This window comes from Tachypleus tridentatus, chromosome 3 (assembly GCF_004210375.1).
Source record: "Tachypleus tridentatus isolate NWPU-2018 chromosome 3, ASM421037v1, whole genome shotgun sequence".
Taxonomy (NCBI): domain Eukaryota; kingdom Metazoa; phylum Arthropoda; class Merostomata; order Xiphosura; family Limulidae; genus Tachypleus; species Tachypleus tridentatus.
In genome coordinates, this window is record NC_134827.1 from 100,707,526 (window position 1) to 100,729,037 (window position 21,512).

The 21,512-nt window shown below is 34.9% G+C and overlaps 1 protein-coding gene across 1 annotated transcript in view; it reads left to right on the top strand.

Annotated features, from left to right (window-relative positions):
* The window catches only part of LOC143247608 (O-acyltransferase like protein-like), a 47,952-nt gene that overhangs the window by 19,564 nt on the left and 6,876 nt on the right, over positions 1-21,512 (top strand). The window contains exons 3-12 of the mRNA XM_076495934.1: positions 1,287-1,395; positions 3,006-3,102; positions 7,332-7,492; positions 10,634-10,816; positions 11,747-11,840; positions 14,594-14,686; positions 15,340-15,508; positions 16,501-16,580; positions 17,153-17,269; positions 20,990-21,122. Of these exons, the coding sequence (XP_076352049.1) occupies positions 1,287-1,395; positions 3,006-3,102; positions 7,332-7,492; positions 10,634-10,816; positions 11,747-11,840; positions 14,594-14,686; positions 15,340-15,508; positions 16,501-16,580; positions 17,153-17,269; positions 20,990-21,122 (1,236 nt within the window). The remainder of the gene's footprint in view (positions 1-1,286; positions 1,396-3,005; positions 3,103-7,331; positions 7,493-10,633; positions 10,817-11,746; positions 11,841-14,593; positions 14,687-15,339; positions 15,509-16,500; positions 16,581-17,152; positions 17,270-20,989; positions 21,123-21,512) is intronic.

Sequence of the window (21,512 nt, forward strand, 5' to 3'; positions counted from 1 at the left end):
TGTGAAAGGCTAGAATAAAGTCAACTAGTCATTACCATCCACCTCCAACTCTTGGGCTATTTTTTTAACAAAACAATAGTAGCATTGTGCGTAATGTTGTAACGCCTCCTTGGCTGAATTGGCAATCATATTTGATGAAATGGGATTTCAAACGTGCAACCCCCAGATTTAGAGTTGAGCACCATAACCATCTGGGCCAGAGATCAGTTCAGAAAACTTCTGGTTAAAAGTGGTTATTACCATAAAAAAAAGCAAAACGTTTACCGTTTATAATTTGTCAGATGAGTTTAGTAATTCTTGTCGATTTGTGATAGAAAACTTATGTACTGAATGTGGATGGCACACTCGTACGTAACAAAAACTGTCCATATTTTACAGCGCAGATAGCCTTTGTGTACCTTTGCGCGAAATTCAAAACAAACAAACCATATTTTTATAAAATAATAAGTAAATAGTTATAATAACACAACCATTTCGAGTTTTTACTTCTTTTTACTTCACCATTATCAAACTTAGTGTTTTTTTTTTGGCTTGCTTATCCAAACTCTGTTGATAAGCTTTGAAAAGGTGAAACTGCAGTCCACAGCAGAGAACCTGGCCAATCAAAAAATGCAATAGGATTTTACGTCTTGTCAGTTTCATCTGTGATGAAAAGGAAAAACAAATCTTTAACTTGCACACAGTGGCGCATTTAGGTAGGGGCTAGAGGTGGATCAGCCCAAGGGCCCATGGTCTTAATGGGAACTTATTGATAATTTTATTTTGTGTAAAATTACATGGGATATAGGGTCCACAAAACCTTAAATCCACCACTACTTACCTATATATAATTATTTCAGAAATATTCCTCTGCATATAAGGTTGGAATATATTGTTTCGGACTCTTTATATTATTTACTTCTCTGTTTGTATTTCTAACAGAATAAAATTCATCTTCTTATTTAGTTTTATAAGGTCTATAATTTCAAAAAACTAACGCTGAATCAGTTGAATGATAAGACGGGTTGTTCTTCTGTTGAATTAAGAGACATGTTATTCTTCTGTTGAACTGGAAGATGGATTTTTTCTGTTGAAATTGAATAGGGGTTATTTTTCTTTTGAATTAGGATGGGTGCTGTTCTTCTGTAGAACTAAGGGATGGATTGTTTTTTCTTGAATTATGAAATATGTTACTCTTCTGTTATACTTAGAGATAGGTTCTTTTATTGAGCTTAAAACTGGGAGAGAACTGTTGTTGTTCTGTTAATAATTTATAAACATTCTTCGTCTATTTTATGTATACTTAGGTGATACCGGGACCATCTTACGAGATACTGAAGTCAAATAGCCCGAAAATTGGACTCTGTGTACCATCAACGTGTTCTTTAACAGATGTCTCAGTAGGGTTTAACAGAGGTTGGTCTTCTATTAATGTAGACAGAAGTTTTATCATCAACTGACTGTAATATATTCATTTAATAATGATAAAAAGTATATTTTCATAAAAACAATAAACATTTATTCACTTTTAAAATAAAAATCTCTCTCACACAACAAGGTACTATAAACATAGCTGTACAGGGTGATGGAAGAGTCTCGTGCCATCGTGATTGCACTACGATCTGCCCTTATACGACACACATACTATCCCTCGACTGGCCCACGGTAATGCTGAAATCCCAGATTAAATTTCTCGAAGCTTGGTTTGTTTCGAATTTCGTGCAAAGCTACACGAGGGCTATCTGCGCTAGCCGTCCCCAATTTAGACTAGAGAGAAGGCAGCTAGTCATCACCACCCACCGTCATCTCTTGGGATACTCTTTTACGAACGAACAGTGGAATTGACCGTCACATAACGCCCCCACGGCTGAAAGGGCGAGCATGTTTGGTGCGACGGGGATTCAGACCCACGACCCTCAGATTATCAGTCGAGTTCCTTAACCACCTGGCCATGCCGGGCCCTTCTCGGGGCAGACAACACAACGTGTAGTTCTGTGTTAATAAACGACAACAAATCCACACCAATGTGCAGTGTTAACGACTTCTCAAGCAGTTTATAGTAGTTTGTTTGTATTAAACACAAAGCTAAACAATGGCTATCTGGGCTCTTCCCACCTTGGGTATCGAAACCCAGTTCTTAGCGTTGGAAGTCCGCAGACACACCAGTGTGCTAGTGGTGAGCTGGTTATAATAGTGAAGTAAAATAAATACAAAAATAGTGAAACAAAAACAAAAATCACAACTCTCATGGTAGTACGTAAACTTTACCCAGTAAAATCTTGAAGATGGACTTTTTTTTATGTAAGGGAAGAGTTTTGAGCACAGAATTAGTGAATGTACGACTCAGTAAGATAAATATTTCGTAATGAGTTTATTTACTGATAATAATTATTATTTTATTACAAGTTATAGCTCTTACAGTAAGAAATAATATTTTTTTAAGAACAGATTCATTCCGATCACTGATAAGAAAGTGGATAAATCCAAAATTTATTTTGTTCAAAATTATTCAGACGTCTAATGAAGAATAAACGTTATGTCTCTGGAATTAAAACACAAAACGTCTTTTAGACAAAAGTTAGAAATTAGTACAGTTTTAGTATTTATATGTTTTTATTCATGTAATATAAGTTACAGTTTTTACAATAAAGAATGATAATTTTTTAGAACAGCCACGTTTCGATCACTGATGTACTTGAGAATGGCTAACCAGTGATCGAAGCGTATCTGTTCTAAAAAAAAATACTATTCTTTAGAAAAGCTGTAACTTGTAACAAAATTAATTTTTACTTATTAACAGAATAATAGCTATAATTTCCTTAACAGGATAATAGCTATAATTTCATTTTTTCCCAACTTGTTTTTCCCTTTTTTGTTTCATAAAACTTCATAAACCTAAATAATATTTTAATTGTAATTTTTTATTAATCTGTAATAAAGCAAGTAAATTTAGTCTTCCTTACTGAACTTAATTAGTGAATGTTTAAAGTGAAAATCATAATTAACAAAATCTTAATTATTTCAAGCTTTGCAACAAGTGTCAAGTGATTGGACAGCAACAATATCTCATTGTTACACGAAGGAAAACAAATTATTTGATGATGATGCAGCCATTGTAGTCATGTAAGTGTTTAATAAACACTTTTTTAGAACAGTGGTGGGCACTTATCGAATTAGAAAATTACCTGTAACCTAAAGTTTTGTTTCACATGTTGCTTATCTTATTTAAATATATTATGTTTGGCTTATGACTGATCAAAGTGAACTCTGAGACCCCTGAGGATGTTTAAAGGCCACACGTCCGTTCCAAGTTTCACTGTGTCGGTATTTGGGTATTGATGTTGTTAAATACCCAGGAGGGTCAGGTACATTTGACCTCTTCCTCCCTCCCGAACGATTATAGCGTCTGTCTTTAGGTGTTTTTTTTTGTTTTTTTTAAGCTTTGGGCCAGAGTAAAAGTATAACATCATACTCAGGCCCATTTCAGGGCTCAGTCCATGCATGGACGAACAAGTTTGTTTTTTTTTCCTTTTATTATTTCTCTTGTGTTTTTGTATTTTCATATATATATATATATATTTTTTGTATTTTTCTCCTTTTTCTCGATAGAGAGAATGCTTCTACTACTTGTAGTAACACACACACATACACACAAAAAAGAGGAAGTAATAATAATAATTATTATCCAATACTTGAATAATAATTCAAAAAGAGAGAGAAAAAAATAATGATTAAAAAAAATAATAAAAAAATAATTATAATAATAAAAAGAAACAAGGACTAAGTGTCTAGTGCATAGTGGCCAGCTCGTGTTACATTTCTTAAATATATGTTAAATGGGGAGAGGTATTTAGGACTATTTACATCATGTACGTGATATCTGTCGAGATCACACATTAAGTCATTTTTATGCCAATTCTTATTGAAATATTTTAGAGAATTATGCAAGAGTCTTTCAGATATTGTGTCTATGTTTGCATACTTGTGCTTGAATGTGGTTGAGCTGCTACGAGGTACTTTATATGCTGAAGTTAGTACTGAATTTTGTATACGTTGAAGTTTCTGAACATGTGTGGGTGCTATGTTAATCCAGGCAGGTGATGCATATTCTATTGTTGGTCTAATGTACGTTTTGTAGATTTTAAGTATGTTGTCTGGTGATGTTCCTTGGATTTTACCTGAAAGACTTCTTGCATAGTTTGCTCTTTTCCAGATTCGTATCAGTACATTTTTAATATGTGGTAACCACGTTAATTTTGAATCATAGGTTAGACCTAGAAATTTAGCAGAAGTAGCAGTCAGTAAAAGTGATCCATTCATATAGAGTTTTGGTGGATCTTTTTTCAGCTTATTCAGTCTGCTGAATACTATGACTTGGGTTTTTGGAATATTGATTTTGATTCTGTATTTCTGGCAGTATTCTTCGATGTTATTTAGGACTGGTTGTAGGTTCGTTGCTGCTATTGACGGAGTGGGGGCACTGCTACATCGTCAGCGAACTGTGATGCATAACCTAAATTTAGGTCCGACAGAGGCATATTACTCACGTACATGATAAATAATATAGGGCTAACAACCCCTCCCTGCGGGACTCCTGCTTCGGGTGAAAAGGACCCCGAGTGGGCCCCATTTACATTTACTTTACACATTCTGTTTTCCAGGAAGTTGGACAGCCAGCGAATAGTTTCCTGGGGTAATGCCATTTCTAGTAATCTATGACGTAAGCCATTATGCCACACTGTGTCAAAAGCTTTCTCAATGTCGAGAAAGCAAGCTACAGTGCATTCGTTTTTGTTGAATCTGTCGGTAATTGATTCTGTAAGTCGAATCAGGTGGTCTGTAGTTTGGCGGTTTTTTCGAAATCCGTTTTGAATTTCTGGTAATTTTGAATTTTCTTCTAAGTAAACTGACAGACGATTACTAATTATCCTCTCTAATACTTTGCCAATACAACTGATTAAGCTAATCGGGCGGTAGTTGTTTGGTTTATTCGCTGTCTTTCCTTCTTTCTGGAACATTAATATTATTGCTTCCTTCCAAGAAACGGGATATATCCTGCTGATAGTGAGAGATTAAATAACGCTGTTAGGTGTTCATATAATCCCTGAATGCCTTGTTTTAGGAGGATAGCTTGAATACCATCTTCTCCAGGGGCTTTGTTTTTTTGTGTTGTTAATGGCAGTTACGACTTCTGTTACAGTGATATGTTTTATCAGTTGATGAGTGCTCCAGTCTTTTGTTTTTTCTTGGTGTGTATTTGTGTTGACTGGAAATTTAGGTTATATATACACCAAGAAAAACACGTCCGTTCTACGGATTAGTTGGTTTGTTTCGAATTTCGCGCGAAACTATACAAGGGCTTTCTGCGTTAGCTATACCTAATTTAGCAGTATAAGATTAGGTTTGGTTCGTTTGAAATTTCGCAACCCTCAGATTACGAGTCGAACGCCTTAACCCACCTGGCCATGCCGAGCCCCATGCGAAGTAGTTGCACGGACATATAACAGACAGTTTCACTACATCTAAACATATTCCATTTGAATAAAAATTTAAGTCTCACCTATAGATTATCGCATATATAGCTTATTCTAAAAGTGTTTCAAACTGGTGCATATAGATATTTATATTTAAGGGTTTATTAAATTTAATTTTTGACCATGTTTTTTAAAGTTATTCAATACAATGATTGCTTCGGTTGCAAAACTTAAAAGCTTTAATTCCTAAGCTATAATTTACTTACAAAATTACAATTCCACATTATCTAGCGTTGGCGTCAGTCTCAACGTGACTTAGTAAATGTCGACTTCACAAAAGTAGACAGTATGTCAGATTGGTTGGTTACTCGGGTCTTTTCTAGATTTATGATAAAATATCACGGAAATTCTACTTTAGGCTATCACTCAAAATTATAATACAGGGTAAGGAGAAAAATTAATAAACAAGGGACTTTTGTTTCCAACTGCAGTTCAAAGTCTGTCATATGCTTAGAGACTAATCAAAATCCTGAATTTGTAACCCTCAAATTACCAGTTTGTTGTTATAGTGTTTGGCACCAGTAGATCCACACGTTGCATAATCTTCAATTATTTTCAGTTTTTTTCGGTTACAAAATAGTGCAAAAACACTGCCCACAAATATCGGATGAAACTAACCACACTAGGGAATTCGCTAGTAATTCATTAGGATAATTATAATATTAATGGTATTTTTATTAATTTTTCTTTTGTAGAATCCATGTGGTTCTTCGGATTTTGTAACACACAAATCTATAGGCCATCGAGCAGTTTAATGTATAAATAATATGTAAAAATGTCTTTCAAAAACAGTTTAGTCCATATCTTTAATTTCTCCGAAAAGAAGACGAAGGCTCACTGGAGGTGTAACATGTTTTTACCCACTCGCATTACTATACGGTAGTGGGTTGTCTGTCTGTCAGGGCCCGGCATGGCCAGGTGGGTTTAGACGTGCGACTCGTAATCTGAGGGTCGCGGGTTTGCATCCCCGTCGCACCAAACATGCTCACCTTTTCAGCCGTGGGGGCATTATAATGTGACGGTAAATTCCACTATTCGTTGGTAAAAGAGTAGCTCAAGAGTTGGCGGTGGGTAGTGAAAACTAGCTGCTCTCCCTCTAGTCTTACACTGCTAAATTAGGGACGGCTAGCGCAGATAGCCCTCGAGTAGCTTTGCGCGAAATTCGAAACAAACAACCTGTCTGTCAGTCAGTAGTCATTAAAATGACGTCAGTAAAACGTGCGCATGTCATGAATCACGAGAAAAGGTATGCACCATGTAGGTTAAAACACAGCGTGACACATGAACTTCAAAAGTGCGAAATAAAACATATGCTACTTTAATTATGGTTTTATTTACTTTCGTAACAAAACACTTCCGGGAACAGCGCGAAAGTACATCTAGGAAACAGCAGAAAGTACATCTAGTTCTAGAAGAGGAAACAGCAAACGTTACATTTTCACGAATACAGAATTTGACAGCGCGAAATGGATTTGCAAAATTCATTCGCAAATTGCAGTGGTCTTCCGATGAAATCAACAGTCTATTTGATAATCCAGATTTCTGTACGTGAAATTTTCACGTACTAAACGGATATTTTTTAGAAAAAAAAAACGCGATTATATTTTGTTAATTGTGTAGAAGGCCCTTCATTCTTTTCAATTATGTGCAAAGAGTTTCGGTTAAAAGGAAAATAAACAGTGCAGAGTAAAAGGAAACGTATGTCGTGACCTTTGTAGGTCACTGTTGTATTGTATATGTTATATTACCTTATGTATATATTTGTATGACTCTGTTATCTTATATATTTAACACAATCTTGTGTATGTACTTTTGTAGGACACTTTTTCTGGTACTCATCGGTCTAGTCATCCTTGGCACAACCTTTGACATACTCTCTAACACTGACCAGCGAACGAACTTTAAGAAGAAGAAAGAGGCTGAAGCGCCAAATGTGAACCCATCATCCAAAGTTGCACGTGAACTAGAAGATAATTTAGGTATATACATATGTATACATAACTGAACCCAAGGTGTCAAAGTGTAAAATAACACAACAAAAGTTTGGTGAGTAAAGTCAACACACGTTTGAAATTAAACATAAGCACATCGTGGACTTTCAAAAACCAAACGTGTTAGTTAATACAATTTAAATTAATTGATTAAACTTTTTACAATTTACGTAAGCGTAATGAAAAGACGACTTGAAAATACAAGTGTTTTAACAAGCACTGCTCGAAAGTTGTGTTCTTAAAAAACAAACACAAGTTGTTAAAATCACTTCAGTAACACGGTGTAAATATTTTAGTTCACACATGTTTGCTGTGTTTGGAGGACAGTTTGTGTTTTTGTGAAATAAAAAAATACTTGAGTTAAAATTTTTATAGAAAAACTTATTTCTTCCAATAAACGTATTTACAGTTTAAAATACCATTTAAATATGTAAGTAATATAATATTAGAGGTACGAGCCCAATATTAAATTTGTATTTGAATTTCTTTAAATCGATTGTCTATTGTTAAACACAGAGCTACAGAAGGAGTTGCCCCCAGTAGCTCAGCGGTATATCTGCGGACTAACTACGCTAAAACCGGGTTTCGATGCCAGTGGTTGGCAGAGCACAGATAACCCATTGTGTAGCTTCGGCTTAATTCAAAACAACAACAACGACACGAAGGGCTATTTGCGCTCTGTCGAGCGCGGGTATCGAAACCCGATTTTTAACGTTATAAACCTTCATACTTGTCGCTGAAAGACTTCTATTTCAAAAGGATTGTTCCTGTAACACTTAAAACTTACATTCATCTAATAACGACTAGGTTGTTTAAGATTCGGATGAAATAGTCAACGGTTTGGTTTGTTTTGAATTTCGTGCAAAGCTGTTTTTGTTTTGTTTTGGAATTTCGCACAAAGCTACTCGAGGGCTATCTGTGCTAGCCGTCCCTAATTTAGCAGTGTAAGACCAGAGGGAAGGCAGCTAGTCATCACCACCCACCGCCAACTCTTGGGCTACTCTTTTACCAACGAATAGTGGGATTGACCGTCACATTATACGCCCCCACGGCTGGGAGGGCGAGCATGTTTAACGCGACGCGGGCGCGAACCCGCGACCCTCGGATTACGAGTCGCACGTCTTACGCGCTTGGCCATGCCAGGCCCACGTGCAAAGCTACACAAAGTAATCTGCGCTAGCTGTCCCTAATTTAGCAGTGTAAGACTAGAGAGAAGGTAATTAATCATCACCACCCACCGCCAACTCTTGGGCTACTCTTTTACCAACGAATAGTGGGATTGACCGCCACATTATAATTTACCCATGACTGAAAGGGCGAGTATGTACGGTGGGACGGGGATTCGAAATCCCGACCCTCAGATTATGAGTCGAGTGCCTTAACCACCTGGCGATGTCGGGTCTAGTTAACGAAGATATAAAGTGTTATTTAAAATTAAAACAGCTGTTCGACTCTTCTAGTTGTACTTATGTGTTATCATGTTCGGTTTATAATAGAACTACATTCCTTCGTCCCTAATTTGGAGACTCTGACCGGGAATATAAGCAGTGGTCATCTAAAATATTAGCTGTCACATTTATAAATCCTCCCCAGCTGAAAGTGCATGGAGCATGTAGTGTTTACGCACGGATTCAAAACCGTCTCTTTATCTCTGAAATCAAAGTTTTCACTACAAGGTTTGACCTGCATTTATAAATCTGATAAACTAAAAATATAATCACATATATCTATTTTTTTTTTTAAAGACACACCAGCAGTTTCCTTAAGTGTTCTATGCATTTTTACAGATATACATAAATTTACATAAACAATTTGATTACCTTATATAACGTTTTACTTTGGGTTCCCATTCTACGAAAATAACGGAAAAGGACGAATTTGGAAAGATATGAAAAGTCTCAAAATGGGGTCTTTTATTGGCTGAGGTGTAACTGTAATATTGCAAAAGCGCTCTCAATAGGTATATAATTTTCGTGAAGAGATCGTGCCTCGTTTAACTTGTATAAGACCGTCGAAAGTTCAAGGAAGGTCACGTATATCCTCTAATTTGTTTTTGTGTTTGACAATAAGCTCAAAGGTACACAATGGACAATCCGGCTTCTAGTGGTCAGTCTGCAGACATACCGTTGTGCCACTAGGGGGCGTATACTACAAATGTTGTACCAGGGAAAAATGAGTGCTATATGAGGTTAAGGACATGATTTGTAAGTCAGTATATTGTAAGTAAAGTAGAAATATCTTGTCGTTATTTATTTTGAAGGTTATTTTAATGGACTGTTGTTACATGCTTTATAAATTATATATAATTATATAACCAAAGGATTATCTTATGTACACAAGAGTTGAAAACTTCTTATTCCATGGCTTGTTTTATTCTTTTATAGAAAGCAATGTCACGTCTCAACTGAAACACTTTTTGTATATACGAATATAACGAATGAAAGAACTGAAACTGTAGAGGGAAATACAGCATAATTAACGGAAAAGCTCGAATTTTAAGGGAAATATATTAATAGAAGAGTTGAATTTTAAAAGGAATAATGGAAAATTAATGAAAAACTTGAATTTGATAGGGAAATTCAGAAAGGCAAATCTATTACTACTATGAATATATATGACACAGTGTTATTGTTGTCCAATAGATGATTCTGAAGAAAATAACTATTACATTTAAAAAACATAAAACAGAGAAATGTTTTTCTATATCTGTTGCAATACCCGTCCTATAGACAGAAGTTGTGGAAATTCATGGTTAATGAAAGGTTATCTTAGGACATTACAGTTGTTTCTTCTTTTAAGTAATTGTAAAAACAACAATAACAAAAAACTCACAAAACTGCAAAACAGAAAATGTGAACCCACTAGTTCGCATGTACCTCTGTATGGAACCAATAAAGCCTTTATGCCAAATTTGATAAAGATTCATTCACAGGAGGAGAAATAGTGGTTAAAAAATAACGCCCACAAAAACCGCAAAACTGAAAATTTGTATGTACCCTCCACATGGACCTAATGTACCTCCATACCAATTGTTGTGAAGATCCATCCACACCTTGCGAAGTAGTTATGTAGACAGACAACACACAGTATTGTTATATTTTTATAAATGTATTCACATCTTTTTATTAGGGGTTACACACAAAGTGAAGCAAGTTCTGGTAATCTTATCTCTGAAGAACAATCTCCGGAAGATTTTCAATACGTCGAGAGCAGAAGAGTCTATTGATGTGTTACACGGGATTCGCTTTTTAACTATTAGTTGGATCATCATTGGACACTCCTGTTCTTTCGCTCTTCGGTGGCTTTTCTTTAGTGAGTATTCATGTTTTAAAAGCTAGTAAACTGACATACTATTTATAGTTTGCTTACGTAAGAACGGTGGTGTACATGATGAAACTACTCTATAGCACTTCTGGAAACGTTAAATTGTATCACGTATAACTCCAAACTGGCAGACTACGATCCTTTTAACACAGCAAAAACAAGAAATATAAATTACAGACTTACCACATTCTAAGCACATCACTTCTAACCTATCTAATGTGCTTTTCAAAAAGGAGGATGCCTAATAATGTGATAATGAATATTTCTGGATACTCTAATGATTTAGAAGGAGAGGGAATGTAAGGTTTTGTTTCTTTCTTTAAGCGACTGGAGAGTTTCCAGCGTTAGATATCCTTAATTTTGAAATTATAAACTAAAGGAAAAAACAGCTAGTTAGTAGCGCTTACCACCAACTCTTGAGCAACTTTTGTGTAACTGAAAAGCGGAATTTGACCATTACCCCTATAATGTACCAACAATGCCAAACTAGAGAAAGCGATTTTTATTTCTCGGTGATTAAACGATGCGAAATGCTACGCATGAACTACTAGTTAAAACCAGCCCTATGGTAGTGTTTTTTTTCTATTGTTAAAACCAGTTGTGTTGTAGTGTTTCATCACATTGTTAAAATAACTTGTGTTGTAATGTTTCATTACATTGTTAAGGCCAGTCATGTGTTAATCTTTCAATACATTGTTTAGACCAGTCGTATTGCAATGTTTCATCACAATGTTAAATGTTGCTTCCCAGTGGTGAGTAAAAGAAAGCTAAATATATATATGTATATAAAACGTTTCGTATTGAATGGCGCATTGCTGGCAACAGATAACATAAAACTACTAAAAATAAATTAAAATAATCTTGCTTAAACTTAATATCACTAGTTCTTAAAAAACGTTATTTTCCTTCCTGATGTAGAATCTACTATAGGCATTGGAAATATTGCTCAGTCGCTTTGGCTTCAGCCATTAGTAAATGGAACTTTGTCCGTGGACACGTTCTTTTTTATGAGGTAAGTTAATTAGTTTGTCAACATTCACCACACATTAATATGATACACCCTTCTATGACTTGCTTTCTAAACTATTCAAAATTCGTCTATTATTTTCAGACTTAGTTATCTCTATAAGTCAGCCACCTAAGTTGCCAAAAATGAGATGTTTTCTCAGAAATTATCGCCACATTTTGGCCGTCTCTGTGTTCCCACCGGACTGTTTAGATCTAGCGAGTTGGAAGTTAGCTGTTTCAGATTGTTGACTCAACTTACCCACGGGGAAAACAGAATGGTGAACTTACAGTCTTGTACATAATTGGTGGAAACAAACAGAGTGAATAATTTTTCGTTTTACCTTCATCGGTGTTTCTTTGTTTTTTAACTTTCAGTCACGGGTTAGATTTAGTATTGTGTTGTTATTTTACTTTGGTATTGTTTTTCATGTAGTTTGTGTATTTCTACTATCAGAGCAATATAAACGAAAGAAAGTAATAGAGGCAGAGAAAAATAATGTCCATTATACATTTCATTGTTTTTTCTCTGTTATTTGAAGTTTATTTTACTGTAATTATCCCAGACCACTTAAGCCGTTCACCTGCGACTCTCTGTTTACTACGATTCCAATTCAACTGTACGTAATCCTTCATTTTAAAAGATTACACCAACTTGTTTGAGTTCGGTTGTTTCGGAATGTTCGCATAATGTTTAGTTACGCAAAGAGTTATCTGGGAATTTTGAACCGATAAGTTTAATGGAAAACATCCAGTCAACAAAAACCATCACTAACTCTTGGGTTGCTCTCGTCTGAGTGAATAGTTGGATTTAACTGCCACTTTTATAGCAGGAAGTGTGGAACATGAAACCCACGATTTATAGTCCGGGGACGCTAACTACTAGGCCTGACTTGTACGAGTTTGTTTTGAATTTTCATGCAAAGCTAAACAATGGCTATCTGCGATAGTCGTTCCTAATTTACCAGTGTAAGATTGGAGGGAAGGTAGGTAGTCATCACTACCCATCACCAACTATTGGGCTACTCTTTTACCAACTGATAGTGGGAATTACCGAACATTATAACGCCATATAGCAGAAAGTGCATGTTTGGTGCGATGGGGATTCAAACCCGCGACCCTCAGGTTACGAGTGTTTTGTACGAAATATAATTCAGCTGTACAAATCTTACTGACTGTCCTTCCCCTCTATCTTCAAACTAACCATCGTAAGCAAACCTAGAAGCCATTGTGAATTAACGTACTCTATTAAATATAACCGTTAGAGACATTTTAATTTAAATATAGAAGTTGAAGACGTTATGTTAATACGATTTTTGAGCCTTAACACGTCATTACAGTCCATGTCGTCACGACTCACCATGTTCCATCTGATGACTGTGCTTCATGATAATGACCTAGTGGTCTAACGGTAAGCCTTGGGACTTATGATGCTAGAAAACCGAGTTTCGATACTCGTGGTTCACACAGCACAAACTGCCCTTTGTGTAGCTTTATGCTCGCCAACCAAGAAACAACATTAAAAAAAAGCCCATGCATTGCAGTTTTCGTAACAAAAGGCTCCATCCTAAGACTATTAGGGCCAAAGAACATAACTTTCTGCATGCTTTTCGTAATCCATCTCGTGTACGAGGATGACTGTTTCTCGGCGGAGGTTTCAATAGTTTGATCGCACAGTACATAAGCGCCGCCTCCGGCGACTTGGCATGAACGTCTTCGTATGGAATAGTACGAATACTTGCTTTTATTTGCTAGCTGCTTAAGGTATACCATCGTTGAACAGGTACATCGGTGGCAGCTGCCTGGGTACTCTTGACTTGTAGCGTTTTTCCAAATAAATACGATTCTTGATTATGTTGCGTATACTGTTGGGCATGTGGACGATTTTTACCACTACCTTTATTATTGTTTTGCTTTTTTCCATCTGTTACAAGACACCGCACTTGCTTACCACAGGCGAAATACGAGCTGTTGTAGGTCTATTCCTAGGTAGTCCTGGTACCCCAAGTTGATTGATTTTCCTTTATTTTCAGTGCCATAAAATAGAAGGAATACCTCCCTCTTAGAAATTCCAAATTCTCGATTTGGACACATCTTTATAACTTCAGTGTATGAACATTTGCTATATACTCTTTCCAAAAGCGATTATTATTATTTTTGATAAGATTACACTAGCTACCAAACTCCAATGTCAAAATGCAGTTCTGATACATTCCGTTCCAACACTAAGGCTGTTTATCACGTGACTTCATTGCATATTTAAAATAATTTTAATATAACGTACTCAACCCTTGTATGTGACACAATTATAGTAAAAGTGAATTCCAACACTGATAACTAGAGTTATTCTGAATGAATAATATTATGCTGACATCTACATACTATTAGTGTTACTTAACACATTCATGTTTACAAGTGTTGTTGCAAGGAGAATATCTTACAAGTTAAGTAACACGTTAGTGTTTAGAATTAATGTTACAATGAGATTATCATACCATTATAGGAGTTTTTAACTGCTATATATAACGTTGTTATTAAATATCCTTGCAGTATGCTAGGGTTGCCATAAAAGGCTGTGCAAGGTACTGTACGTGACAAACATCAGAGAAAAAAGTTATATGTCGGTTAAACGGGTAAGATGCAACTTTTATCAAGGCTTAAGAGTCGCTGTCATAAAGTTATTGTTTTTACAAGTGTTTAGCGTTATATAAACATAAGAATCTGTACATGTAAATATATATATTTCTTCTATTTTTATAGTGGGTTCCTGGTAACATTTCTGACACTGAAACAACTAAAAAAATCAGAGGGAAAATTTCAACTGGGCATTTTTTACATTCATCGTTACTGGCGGTAAGTGAATATTTTGTGTTTTCTTATAGCAAAGCCACATCGGGCTATCTTTCTGAGTCCACGAAAACTTTGTGTTTTGTCTCACATTTGTCTGTGAGAAAAGCAAGGTAATAGACATTAATATCTTCAGATTGATCATCGAAATTTTAACATTTTTTATGAGCTCTAAAGTTTATCACCGAGTCACCAGGGGGATAGAACAATTTAAAAGTTAACCTAAAAATAATACTTAGACAAATGTGTTCTCTGTGTTCATTCTCCATTTCACATTTATCCAAAGTTATAGCTTTTTTATTTTGTTTTACCGAATACTTAGCAATAAATCAAAACAGCTGTTTAGGAGCCACTTACTCTTGTAGTTTTGGTTTCACTAAAACCTTTTAATACACAGGAATCTGTGCTAAATTATATTTAAATTCAGCTTAAATTGGTATGCTTGAAAGAATAATTTGTGATCTATTTATTTTGTTTATACAAAAAGCCAGTTTTTTTTTTTAATAATGTTGTAAAAATGTTAAATCGGAAATAACAGTTTTTGTAGTTTGGAAAAAGGTAAAACGCAACATATACTGGCTCTAAACATTTTTCTTTATACATAAAATAGAGGTAAATAAGCAAGTTGCATTTGACATTTATATATATATAATTCATAGCATGACACCATTAATGATGGCCATCATTGCCTTTTCTGCTGTGCTTTTGCGTTATCTGGTAGGAGGTCCTGAGTGTCTTGACACCATCCAGATGTACGACGCCTGGTGCAAGAAAAACTGGTGGTTAAACGCCCTCTACTTACAGAATTTCATCGACACAAACAATATGGTGAGATCATCAACTGTTACGGCGTAAACTCCTTTTTTGAAGAGGCGTAATCATAATAACTTATGTTTGTAACAAAACTGTAAATTTAGGTTTACTGTATCTTTGACACTACAGTATTTGTAGGGTATCGACTCTCTGTCTCGTACAGTGTTTTTTTTTTCGAGAAGAAGAGCCTATAATATTATTTCAACTACTCCATGCCCGCCATATCCATGGTAAACATAAATAGCTTTTTTCCAATCGAACTGATGAGCTCTGGTACTGAGCGAAACGCGTCGAAGGCGATGAATACGATGGACATAGTGTGGTTGAAATACAATTATAAACCACTTTTTAAAAATGTACCACATAAAGAATATAGCGTTAAAAACGCTAAGATCTAATACTACTTCATATGACAAATGTAAATGATCATAATGCACTTCGTGTTAATACTTTTAGAGATATAAACACAACGATGGAAGCGATCCCATAATTTCTGCATTTTAAACTCATTTCATTCACTGTTAGTTCCAGCATTGTATATATTATATATATATGAGTATATGTTTTAAATTGGTTAGACATTGATTTTAAACATAATTTGTGTTTGTGTATTTGTGTATTTATGTGATAACGTTACAATTTCTGATAATAAAATATAATGTTCGGTCACCAAATATTTCGATATACGAAGTTCAACGTTGAGACAGACAGCTTATTGAATGCTGTTCGACAATGTGATGTTCGTTTTGTTGTCAATGAGGAAACAGTTTTCGACAATGTCATGTTTCGACTTATTATGTAACAACGTGTCGATGCACAAACAGTTTACTGAATAGTATTTCTTTGAAGACTGGTTAGAGGCAGTGTAGATAACTAATGCTGGATGCGTTGACTTAACAAACGCATAGAAAAATCACTTCATTAAAGCTACCATTCTGTAATACTCTCATGTTCTGCAGCGAAAGACGATATACAGGCGTTATCCATTCATTCTTGTTTCTTTTCAGTGTTTAAGCCATTCGTGGTATACAGCTGTGGATTTCCAGTTTTATCTCGTTACTCCGTTAATAATTTATCCACTTTACAGGTACGACTAGTATTCCATAATACAACTTTATAAAACATAACATTAAGCTGTGATTCTGTTAAGACATTTAGAAATAACTAAAGTTAAACATTAGGGTAAGAGTTAAAGATGATAAAACAATTATAATACACTTGTACAACAATTCACAAATGATTAAACATTAACAAAAGATAAAATACCCTACAAATTGCACTCCCGAGTAATTTCAACAGAGCCTGTTGGTTATGTCTCTTGACTCACTCGAAACCCCATTACTGAACATGCTTGTTCTTTCAGGCGTGGGAGTGTTGTAAGTGATGGCTAATCCCACTCTTTGTCGGTGAAACGAAACTAGTTTCAGCAGGCAACGCTTGAGAATGGCAAACCAGTCCAAACTTGACTGGAGATTTGCATCTTTTGTTACTTAAATTAAATAATGAAACTTTGATCTCTCGGTTTGGTATTACAATATTTTGCATAAAAGTAATTTAAATGAATAAACACATACAATATTTCCCGTAAATAAGTATCGAGCTGAATGTTATTAGTAAGTGTTACTTATTTATTTTATCTTAATTATTATCTTTTAACAGAGATCTCCGATGGGGAGCGCTCATCTGGCTGGTTTTCTTTGTAGCTACTTCTGTGTTAACTGGTATCATTACAGCTACTCAAGACTTGCCTCCTGTTCCATTAATAACCAAAGCCATGTAAGTCTATACATTGCTTCACTGTCTGTTCCTTACTTTCCCAGGAACAGGGAACACTTGTCTAATTTAATGTAAAGGCGGGAGAAAAAGATATAATTATAACTAATGAGTATTTGGCGATTTTATTATTACCTTTAAAAAAGCAAATCAGATAAGAACAAGGAAAACGTTTCTTAAACAACCATCTTACCAAACTGTTTAAAAATTAGGTCATAATTATTTACTACGCTGTAATATTTTCAGTAGTTTTAAGGTAATTAATTTTTGCTGTATTATTTAACGAAAATAAAGAAAAACAGTTTCCAAAAACCTAAGTTCCAGCATCTTCCTTAAAATGTGTCGCGCGGCCAATCATGGATCAATTTATCACTTATACGTAAGAACCTGATTAATAAGGTTTAGTTTTTGAAAATATAATAAAACTATATGTAGTTTTATTATAACGGCAGTAGAATCATACAAGAAATCAGTTCGAAACTAATATTAATGAAGCGTCAAAAATTGTAAATTTATCGTTAGTACCAGATCATTCCAGAACATACAAAAAGAAAAAATATATTGTATATATATTAGTATTTTGTATATGATTTAAATTGAGCAGCACGCTTCTTTATAATGTCACCATACGTTTGTCAAGGTATGGTATTATTATTGTGAAATATTGTTTAAAGTAGCATGCATCCTCATAATTCACTTATGTTAACTGGAAGATTTTTGATATTTTTAGTTTCCATATAAACTCACATAGCCTTAAAAATACTGATATCAAGACTTTGTTCAGACCAAACCATGGATGAAAATATTCCACCAGTTCCCTTTCTTATCCAGGTATCGTTTCACCACATTTGCTGCATCTGTCGACGCAATTTCTTGGTAGCAGACGAATCATTGTCTAATTTTTGCTCCTCTTGGAGTCAAATGATATACGAGAATCTTCTTGTACCAGTCAGTAATAAGAATAATATCGATTTCTTGTAGATGTCCAATACAATTGGCTAACTTGAACCCGACGCTTTATTTGTTCCCAAACAAACTTTATTGTAAATGTAAAACAACCCTGTATTGTTTCTCTGCCCGTCATCGAACAGATTATCATTACGTCTTGCCAAAGAATTTGAACTTAAGCCTTTTGGTCTAGTAAACAAACTAAACAACTCAAAGCCGTTTTATGAGCAGCTCTGCTGCGGCTAAAACAACTGTGATGTGCTGTTTGGTGTAAGTACGGAAGAACGCTGTTTAGTTTTAGATTTTAAAAGTGTTTATAAGACTGGATTGATAGAAATAAAAACAAACTTTAATTCTTATGACTTTCTACCTTATGTATACTAGAGGCAACTCCAGGCTCCCATAGCCTTCCCAACACCTACACCCCCAAAGTGTTGCCTTATAATTCTCGAAAAATGCTACTTTTTAGCAATGAGCCCTTGTCCTTCTGATGTCCTCTGCACCTTACTGAAGATCTCTACTGGACTGAAGGAACCCACATAAAGGGAATACTCTTATTCACTTGATGTCAGATTTGAAGTGGTTTCTATCCCAACCACTTTTATAAGAGTTTATAGGATTCTTGAGCCTTAACATGTCATTACAGTCTATGCAGCCACATACAGCCATACTATCAGACGATCGTACGCCTTGGCAATAATCCTGCAATGTAGTTACATTACAATTTATAATGCTCACTAGTTATCCATAGTCTATTTTGTCAATAAAAATAGACAGATTTTTCCCTTTACCTTTGTGTTGTTCACTTGTCAGAAGACACCGCACTTTGCTCACCGTGGTTAGTATACAATTGTTACAGGTCTTTTTGGTCGTTTTCGTTCTTTAAGTTGATATATATTCGTTTGTTTTTCAATGTTACTAAGTACAAGAGATATAAAAATATCGCAAATCTTTAGGAATTACGATGTGTATTTGAAATGTTCTATCAGATTGTTGCAAATTATGATCTGAGTGTGAAAATTTTGTGTTAGATTGTTGAAAATCATGATCTGAGTGTGAAATGTTTGTATTAGATTGTTGCAAATTTATGATCTGAGTGTGAACTTTTGTATTGGATTATTGTAAATTATGATCCGAATGTGAAATATTTGTAATAGATTGTTGCAAATCATGATCTGAGTGTGAAAATTTTGTATTAGACTGTTGCAAATCATGATCTGAGTGTGAAAATTTTGTATTAGACTGTTGCAAATCATGATCTGAGTGTGAAAATTTTATATTAGACTGTTGCAAATCATGATCTGAGTGTGAAAATTTTGTATTAGACTGTTGCAAATCATGATCTGAGTGTGAAAATTTTGTATTAGACTGTTGCAAATCATGATCTGAGTGTGAAAATTTTGTATTAGACTGTTGCAAATCATGATCTGAGTGTGAAAATTTTATATTAGATTGTTGCAAGTTATGATCTGAGAGTGAAATATTTGTATTGCAAAGAGCTGTTGCAAATTCCTTCCAAAAGTGATCAAATATTAGTTGCATTACACTACCTGCCAAGCAACAAAGGATGTTAAATTGTAAATCTGACACACAGCGAATTTACAGCGCAGTGGGTGTCATGAATTGTATTTTCAAAATAATGTATTAAACTCTTATTATTAGCAAAAATACTAGTTTATCATGTAACATTTTCAGAATTTTAATATGATTTCTACCGACACATACATTTTCACATCAATCTGTTATATGGAAGAGGTTTCATTAACCAAAATTTTGATATCTACACTGGGGCCGGATTAGAGACTTGTGGGGCCCTCCGAGTGTAGGGCCGGATTAAAGACTTGTGGGGCCCTCCGAAGCGAATTTCATAAATAAGTAAAAGAGAACTCAGTACTATTTGCTAACTACAGTTTGACCAATATATAAATGCAAGCAAGGGATAAATAATATAAAAATAATGACAATATTTTTTAATCAAAAAGTATAAAGACAACGATTTCTCATTGTCAAATAACCGACCACATATTTATGGAAGACTAACCCGCTTCTTACACGTTAATGAAAAATTACGACTTCTTCTAATGGTTCGGTGGTAAGCTTACGACGCCCGTGGTGGGCAGAGTACAAACAGTCCATTGCATGGCTTTGTGATTTACACTATTCAACATTACAAAATAATATGTTCATAAGAAACGACTAGAACTTCTGTCGTCATTGTGACTCAATTGCAAACATATATAACATTAATGAGACATCCAGTATCTCATTGAATTTTTAACTTTTCCAATGGTCGAGGTAATTGAACCCGTTTACTCATCGTTTCAACAACTATTTCAAGTTCTGTAAATATATACGTGTGTTTTTTATTGGTTACACACGTCTTACTAAGTATAGGACATTACTGGACACTTAAGTACATACGCTTTAATTAGAATACTGACTTCTACTAGTCAGTCCACTATTTTCAATACAAAAAAGTACTTAGTTTCGTGAGCTGGATGAGTCATCACACGCCTTGAAAACGAAACGTCGGATAATAAAATATTCAGTTGACTCGGATATTCAGCATTAATTACACCCCATGGTGGACAATATTCATAGAACAGCGGAAAAAAAAATTAGTAGTCAATTTTATTACTGAAAATCTGTCAGACATCTTTGTTAACAAAAACAACTCTTATTTCCAGTACGATACAGAACATTAGTAGTGACTGAACTGTATTTGTCAATCATGCATTGCTTTAATTCTATTAACTTAACGAACTTATTTTCCAGCCCTGAAACTGTGGTAAACAACTACTCCTCCATGGTGTACATCAAACCATACTGTAGAATGGGTCCTTACCTAGTGGGTATGGCACTAGGATACATATTATTTCGGACTGGAAGAAAAATTGTGCTGAAAACGGTAAGGTTCCTAATTTATTCAGTTTCACATACAATATTAGATATTTAATGAAAGTATCACTATTGGTTGGAAGAATTTTACTTTACGTAGCGTGAAAAACCAAACATAATTTGTTAAATAAAATAAATGGACAGATGATTTCGACACTTTGTTTAATTAATGCGAGGTTTTGACCCCAGTCCTCGTATCACCATGCACAATTTGCGGAAGCGTAGGCCTAACTCGCCTGTTGTCAGCCTGAAACAATTTAACTGCCAGGTAGCGCTATCTAGTGGACTGAAAAAATAACGTTATAATCACTAACTTTCCTGAATTATAAATATTAGATAAAAAATATAAAATAAATATGTTTAGAACGGTATAATCCTTCAAAATTAAGGGCCAACATGC